Source organism: Akebia trifoliata, chromosome 8, assembly GCF_017979445.1.
Source record: "Akebia trifoliata isolate Shusen 1 chromosome 8, ASM1797944v1, whole genome shotgun sequence".
NCBI classification, from domain to species: domain Eukaryota; kingdom Viridiplantae; phylum Streptophyta; class Magnoliopsida; order Ranunculales; family Lardizabalaceae; genus Akebia; species Akebia trifoliata.
Window position 1 is genome coordinate 3,729,428 of NC_141382.1, and position 8,139 is coordinate 3,737,566.

An 8,139-nucleotide genomic window follows, 5' to 3' on the forward strand; every position below is an offset into this window, starting at 1 on the left:
TACATATTTAGCATACACAATAGTGCTATTAACTTATTTGACATTCATAGAACAAGAAGTATTCTACTAATAGATATAGGATTTCAAGATTTCATAGCTTCGGAGAAAACTTGATTGGTTATGCTATGACCGCCATCAGCAAGGAGGTTCTTGAGACTGTTCACAAACTTGGACTCCTCAGTACCTGTGGAGAAAGCTTGATTGGTTGTGCTAAAACCCCCATCGACAATGAGGTTGAGACCATTCACATACTTGGACTCATCACTAGCCAAAAAAATCGATGCCTCAGCTAAATCCTCCCCTTTCATCATCGGCCCTTTCGATTTAGTATACCAATTAGGCGCCTCCTTTCCCTGCCTCAATTCTCTCATCTTCATAGCAATCATTTGTGGGGTGATAATCCCGTAAGGAGAGATACAATTTACTCTAACTCCATAATGTCCAAGCTCAGCGCACAAGTTCTTTGTCGATCCCACCACAGCATGCTTTGATGCAGAATATGCATGTGATGTCAAGCCAGCAGTGACCGAAGATAAACTCGCGGTGAAGAGTATGTTTCCTTTCTTTGCTGGTATCATAACTCTCGCAGCATGCTTTGCGCCAAAGAAGGCACCATGTACATTGACGTCGAACACTCTCTTGAACTCTTCATTATCGATATCTACTATTTTAGGTTCAAAGTCTCCAATTATACCAGCATTGTTAAACATGATATCAAGCTTTCCATACTTTGAGACAGTAGTGTCAACAACATTTTGAACATCTGAATCGTTTCTAACATCACAATGGATGTACGATATATTGTCATCCAAGCCGATGTCATTGCAAATGGATAGGCCTAGATCATCTTGGACATCGGCAATCACAACTTTAGCACCATGACGGATAAAAGACCTCACACAGCTCTCACCAATCCCACTAGCACCACCTGTTATTACTGCTAGCTTGCCTTCTAACCTGCACAAGTAGTAAATACATTTAAATTTTCATAATTAACACTTATGGCTTGAATGGATCGAATTCAAATCAGACCTGAGTATATCCATAACCATATCTGAAATTTTATCCTGATTCAAATCAGTCGGACCGTACAACATTTTTTTTTTCTTTTCCTATATTTCTTTTTCATTGCTAAATTATTCTATTTTACCATTATAATTATTTTAAATATTTTAAATAAAAACAAATCTTCCATTAAAGTAACAGAATAAAATTATCTTGAAGGACATGAGAATATAATTCTCAAAGCAATATATTATTCGGATCTGGATCTAGAGGGATAATAATATAAAGGATTTTTCCCTTTTAAATTATTACTGTATTTGGACATGGGTGAATATGAAAATTATAATCTAAAGAGGCTTGAATGTCTTTTGCAGGTTTAGGATTTTTTATTTATTTAAAAAGATAAAAGTCAATATAAATGGGGAGGAAAAATAAGAGGAAAATAAGATTTGTGGAGATGGTTGAATGCAATCATGCAACATTATATTTGAAATATAGTAGAATGACTCTTCGAATCAATGGATGTAAGTAGTACCTAGGCCAAATCGCGTAAAAAATCTTTTGCGTTTATTCTCTTTTTCTTATTTTCTATGATTTTGGGACAAATTTTCAAAATCTTTTCAACAATATTGCAACTAGACCATTTAGTTATATTACACATTAGGATTATGGTTTTAAAACTTGAAAACACGACTTGACTTGAACATCGATCAAGTTGAGTCAACTCAAAAACTCCTAAATGACTTGAATGAATCAATAAAAATGTATTCATTCTATAAATATTTAAAATTAAAAAATAAAAAGTTAATTTTTCCTATGGACCCGTAGGCTTGATTAACAGAAACGAGGCAACTAACCTCTTAGAGTTCCATATCTCGTCCAAATCCTTTGGGTATATACACTATCCCAAAAACCACACATACCAGGTAAGTCAGGATAAATCCGTGCGAGTGGCTGAAAGTACTTAAAATAAAATTTATTTTTAGTTATACAACTTTAAAAAATATTAATATGTACAACTAAATAATTTGATCAAGGTTTTAATCCAACGTTGTGCATTTTCAAGATGACGAGATCATGTTAACAAGTGAGCTACTTAATTTGTTGGTTTCGTCAAGTTAAGAGGCTGAGTCACCTGGAAATCCAATCTCGTCAAGTTTTGAGTCCACACGACAAGCTTAAAAACTATGAGTCTATTTTGGAGAACCCCTGATCAGACCCCACGTTTATGTTGGTCCTTGTGCGTTGGAGGACTCCCAGCATGGTAGGTAGCAACCTAGAAGGTGGGTATTTTTGTAAATTTAGAATTCTTCAATATTGGTGGACCAATAGGAACGTGGTGTTTACAACATGAAAGAACCATTAATGTTATCATGAAAGAACCATCCCATGAAAATCAGACCAACTTTCTTAAAAATCTTATATTGAAAAAATAATCATTCAAAAATTTTGTATTCTAAATCAGTTATAATAATATAAAAAAAAACTTCACTTAATTAGCTGGTGGAGTCATTTAAATGTTCTATAGAACCACTGTATATGGAGGATAATATTAATGTTTTGCACACCCCAATAGTTTTGTATTTTTCTTATGGCGGGGTGGCTGGACTTACGTCCTACTAGGGGAACATGATGAGTCAGGGCCGGAGCCAAGGCATATGGGTCTCTCCTCTGGGCACATGCAACGCCCGCACTCCACATGCAACCGGGAAGTGAGGGAGTGCTCACGCAAGTGCTCCAGAGGAAATATTGTTCATATTGTCTATCGAACACACAACCTACGTACTCTCACCGCTTATTGGATCTGAAATTGCCATTGAAGCATCCCCTCGAAGTTCACACCCTAGTGGTCCTTGTAAGGTAAATAATATTAGACAAATATAATCAGGACAGAGTTATATATTCTGTACCCAAACATTTCCTTAAGTTTTGACAGATATACCTTCTTGCAATTGGAGCTATTAAGTGGGCAGCCTTCATCTTTTCCTTTTGTGTAGATTATCTACGAAGATGGGTTAACTAGAAAAGAGATGGAGATGGAGATGGAGGAAGATAGAATGAAAGATTACTTAGCAAAAAAAAAAAAAAAAAGAGATTGAGGAAGATGGAATGAAAGAAGAGAAATGGAAGAATACATAGATGGAGGATTCAGATATAACCCACCCCTCTTTGACTCCGTTTTTTTTTTTCTAGATTTTTTAATTTTGTTTATTAGGAAGTTTGAAAGTGATGACACCCTAAATAATAAGTTGTTTTATAAAAATAAAAATAAATTAATATGGGAATAAAAATTTGTCGAATCATTTGAAGATGAAGGTCTGACACTAATTCTATTGGGTTGAATAAATTTAGAGTGCCGATAATACGACGGAGAAGCACATAATACCTTATTAAAAAAAAAGAAAAAAAATTCTCTCTTGCCCCTTTTTTGTCCACATATTTATATTTCTAGATTTCAAATCTAGAAAAGGATTGTTGGGCCATATTGAATATAACATTGACAATCTAAAAACACAGACATCTAGATTTCATGAAAATATTTCTATTAACAGACGGGTACTAAGCATCCACATTTAAAAATAAAATTCAACAAGGAAAAATAACAGTTTTTTTTTTTTTAATATTATAAACAACTTCATATAATTTTATCCTCTACAATCCCATTTCATTGGATCATGATTTTGAATGTCACAAGGTGATTTGATCTAAAAGCTTCAACATTATTCTTCATTTTATCTTATGCTTCTTAACCAGGAAGCTTAATTTCTATTCTAGACTCTATAAGTTTTGCTATTTTACTTGATAAAGGATTTTTTTTTTTGTCGTGATAATCTAACGCCCCCCTCTGACATACACCCTCATCATAGAACTGTAGATCATTCGCCTCGAGATACATAAGAAAAAGATTTATGGGTTTGCGTAACCTAAGGCAAACGATCTACAGTTCTATGATTGGGGCGCCTATCAAAAAATCATTATTCTTTTTTTCTTTTTTTTTTCTAAGCAAGCAAGATAATTTTTGTCATTGGAATTATTATGATTGATTTAAGCTTTAGAGAATTCAATAGTATTTCAGAAAGAAAAAAAAAATTACCCAAAACATGGTGGGTGTGTGGGTTATACAAAAATATGAAATATTCTTACATATTTAGCACACATAATAATGATATGAATTTATTTGGCCTTCATTGAACAAGAAGTATTCTAGTAAGAGATATAGGATTTCAAGATTTCATAGCTGCAGAGAAAACTTGATTTGTTGTGCTATGACCCCCATCAGCAATGAGGTTCTTGAGACTGTTCACAAACTTGGACTCCTCAGTACCTGTGGAGAAAGCTTGATTGGTTGTGCTAAAACCCCCATCGACAATGAGGTTGAGACCGTTCACATACTTGGACTCATCACTAGCCAAAAAAATTGATGCCTCAGCTAAATCCTCCCCTTTCATCATCGGCCCTTTCGATTTAGTAAACCAATTAGGCGCCTCCTTTCCCTTGCTCAATTCTCTCATCTTCATAGCAATCATTTGCGGGGTGATAATCCCGTAAGGAGAGATACAATTTACTCTAATTCCATAATGTCCAAGCTCGGCGCACAAGTTCTTTGTCAATCCCACCACAGCATGCTTTGATGCAGAATATGCATGTGATGTCAAGCCAGCAGTGACCGAAGATAAACTCGATGTGAAGAGTATGTTGCCTTTCTTTTCTGGTATCATAACTCTCGCAGCGTGCTTTGCGCCCAAGAAGGCACCATGTACATTGACATCGAACACTCTCTTGAACTCTTCATTATCGATATCTATTATTTTAGGTTCAAAGTCTCCAATTATACCAGCATTGTTAAACATGATATCAAGCTTTCCATACTTCGAGACGGTACTGTCGACAACATTTCGAACATCTGAATCATTTCGAACATCACAATGGATGTACGATATACTGTCATCCAAGCCGATTTCATTGCAAATGGATTGGCCTAGATCATCTTGGACATCGGCTATGACAACTTTAGCACCCTGACGTATAAAAGACCTCACACAGCTCTCACCTATCCCACTAGCACCACCTGTTATTACTGCTACCTTACCTTCTAACCTGCACAAGTAAATACATTTAAAACTTCATAATTAACACTTATGGCTTGAACAGATCGAATTCAAATCAGATCTGAGTATATCCATAACAAAATCTGAATTTTTATCCTGATTCAAATCGGTCGGATCGGATAATTTCAGACCGTACAACTTTTTTTTTTCTTTAACTATATTTCTTTTTCATTGCTTTATTATTCTATTTTACCATTATAATTTTTTATTTTATTTTAAATAAGAACTAATCTTCTATTAAAGTAATAGAATAAAGATATCTTGAAGGACATGAGAATATAATTTTCAAAGCAATATATTATTCGGATCTAGATGGAAAATAATCTTAAGAATTCTTCCCTTTTAAATTATTACTGTATTTGGACATGGATGAATATGAAAATTTTACTCTAAAGAGGCTTGAATGTCTTTTGTAGGTTTAGGATTTTTTATTTATTTAAAAAGATAAAAGTCAATAAAAACTGGGAGGAAAAATAAGAGGAAAATGAGATCTATGGAGACGGTGGAATGCAATCATGTAATATTGTATTTGATATATAGTAGAATGACTCTTCGAACCAATGGAATTAAGTAGTATCTCAGCCAAATCACATAAAAAAATCTTTTGTGTTTATTCTCTTTTTCTTATTTTCTATGATTTTAGAATGAATTTTCAAAATCTTTTCAACAGTATTGCAACTAGACCATTTAGTTATATTACACATTAGAATTATGATTTTAAAACTTGAAAACACGACTTGATTGGAATATCAATCAAGTTGAGTCAGCTCAAAAACTCTTGAATGACTCGAATGAATCACTAAATTTTCTTTTTTAATGATGAGAATGTATGGACCCGTAGGCTTGATTAGTAGAAACGAGGCAACTAACCTCTTAGAGTTCCATATCTCGCCTAAATACCTTGGGTATATATACTACCTCACAAAACACGCATACCAGGTAAACTGGGAAAAATCCTTGTGAGTGGCCAAAAGTACTTAAAATAAAATTTATTTTTAGTTATGCAACTTTAAAAAATATTAATATATTCAACTAAATAATTTGTTCAAGGTTTTAATCCAATTTTGTACATTTTCAAGATGACGAGATCTTGTTAACAAGTGGGCTACTTGATTAGTTGGCTTCGTCAAGTTAAGAGGCTGAGTCACCTGGAAATCTAATCCAGTCAAGTTTTGAGTCCACACGACAAGCTTAAAAACTATGAGTCTATTTTGGAGACCCCCCTGATCAGACCCCACATTTATATTGGTCCATGTGTGTTGGAGGACTCCCAACTTGGTAGGTAGCAGCCTAGAAGGTGGGTATTTTTGTAAATTCGGAAGTCTTCAATACAGATGGAGCAATAGGAACGTGGGGTTTACGACATGCTGGTCATTAAAACGGAATCTAAAATTATGGAATATTTGTACCATTAATGTTATCATGAAAGAACCATCCCATGAAAATCTGACCAACTTTCCCAAAAGTCTTATTTTGGAAAAATAATAATTCAAAAATTTTGTATTCTAAATCAGTTATAAAAAAATAAAAATAAAAACCTTCACTTAATTAGCTGGTGGAGCCATTTAAATGTTCTATAGAACCACTGTATATGGAGGATAATATTAACGTCTTGCACACCACAATAGTTTTATTTTATTTTTTATGGCGGGGTGTCCGAACTTACGTCCGACTAGGGGGACCGGGTGAGTAAAGGCCGGAGCCAAGGCATATGGGTCTCTTCCCTTGGCACGTGCAACGCCCGCATGCCACATGCAATAGGGAAGTGAGGGAGCGCCCATGCAAGTGGCCCCAACGAAATATGGCTCATATTGGGTATTGAACACACAACCTACGGACTCTCACTACTTATTGGATCCGTAATTGACATTGAACCACCCCCTCGGAGTTCACACCCCAATAGTCCTTGTAAGGTAAATAATATTAGACAAATATAATCAGGACAGAGTTATATATTCTGTATCCAAACATTTCCTTAAGTTTTGACAGATATACCTTCTTGCAATTGGAGCTATTAAGTGGGCAGCCTTCATCTTTTCCTTTTGTGTAAAGTATCTGCGAAGATGGGTTAACTAGAAAAGAGATGGAGATGGAGGAAGATAGAATGAAAGATTACTTAGCAAAAAAAAAAAGATGGAGGAAGATGGAATGAAAGAAGAGAAATGGAAGAATATATAGATGGAGGATTCAGATATAACCGACCCGTCGTCTTTGACTCCGTTTTTTTTTTTTCTAGATTTTTAATTTTGTTTATTAGTAAGTTTGAAAGTGATGACACCCTAAATATTAAGTTGTATTATAAAAATAAAAATAAATCAATAATGGAATTAAAAATTGTCAAATCATGACACTAATTCTATTGGGTTGAATAAATTTAGGGTGCTGATAACACGACGGACTTGACCGTCAAAGCACAGAATAACTTATTAAAAAAAAAAAAAAAAGGAGAAAAAGGTCTCTCTCCTACCCCTTTTTTGTCCACATATTTATATTTCTTGATTTCTAATCTAAAAAAGAATCGTTGGACCCACATTGATTATCACATTGACAATCCAAAACAGACGTCTAGATTTTATGAAAATATTTATATTAAAATAATAATTATTATTATTATTATTTTTCGATTTTTATGCATGGTGTATAAACGGACCGGTACCAAGCATCCACATTTAAAAATACAATTCAATGAGGAAAAATAACTGTTTTTTTTTTTTTTAACTTCATAAAATTTTATCCTCTACAACCCCATTTCATTAGATCATGATTTTGAATGTCACAAGGTAAATTAGATCTAAAAATTTCTTTTTTCACTATGAGCAAGAGAGAGAAATTCTCTTTTTCTTTTTTTAATAAGTTATGTGCTTCCATGTCAGCTTGCATCAAGTTCGTCCATCAAAAGTCTGTCATATTATCAGCACTCATTAATTTTATGTTTAGTTGACGTGAAAATTACTTACTGAACCCTGGTCGAGGGATTTCTTTCTAAATACCATGTAACTGTTCTTTGGTAATTTGATAGTGCAAT

At 34.1% G+C, this 8,139-nt stretch overlaps 1 protein-coding gene across 3 annotated transcripts; it reads right to left on the reverse strand.

The window, feature by feature from the left end:
• Positions 1 to 7,235, reverse strand: LOC147395542 (secoisolariciresinol dehydrogenase-like). 3 transcript variants are annotated; one of them, XM_086451644.1, is made up of 2 exons: positions 7,110 to 7,224; positions 1 to 957 (listed from the first exon to the last, which is right to left on the reverse strand). In XM_086451644.1, exons 1-2 carry the CDS (start codon positions 7,145 to 7,147, stop codon positions 84 to 86), a joined length of 912 nt encoding a protein of 303 aa, XP_086307770.1. In that variant the 5' UTR covers positions 7,148 to 7,224; the 3' UTR covers positions 1 to 83. The 3 variants fall into 3 exon arrangements, with proteins under 3 accessions (XP_086307770.1, XP_086307768.1, XP_086307767.1); XM_086451642.1 differs by lacking the exon at positions 7,110 to 7,224 and adding an exon at positions 2,948 to 3,080 and having other exon boundaries at positions 12 to 957; XM_086451641.1 differs by lacking the exon at positions 1 to 957 and adding an exon at positions 4,139 to 5,103 and having other exon boundaries at positions 7,110 to 7,235.
• Positions 7,236 to 8,139: the final 904 nt, after the last annotated feature.

Bases quoted from the DNA above. Each gene is read 5' to 3' on its own strand.
- LOC147395542 (XM_086451644.1), bottom strand. From the start codon at position 7,147: ATGAAGGCTGCCCACTTAATAGCTCCAATTGCAAGAAG. The intron at 958-7,109 runs GTATATCTGTCA...CTACTTGTGCAG, and splicing joins ATAGCTCCAATTGCAAGAAG to GTTAGAAGGCAAGCTAGCAG.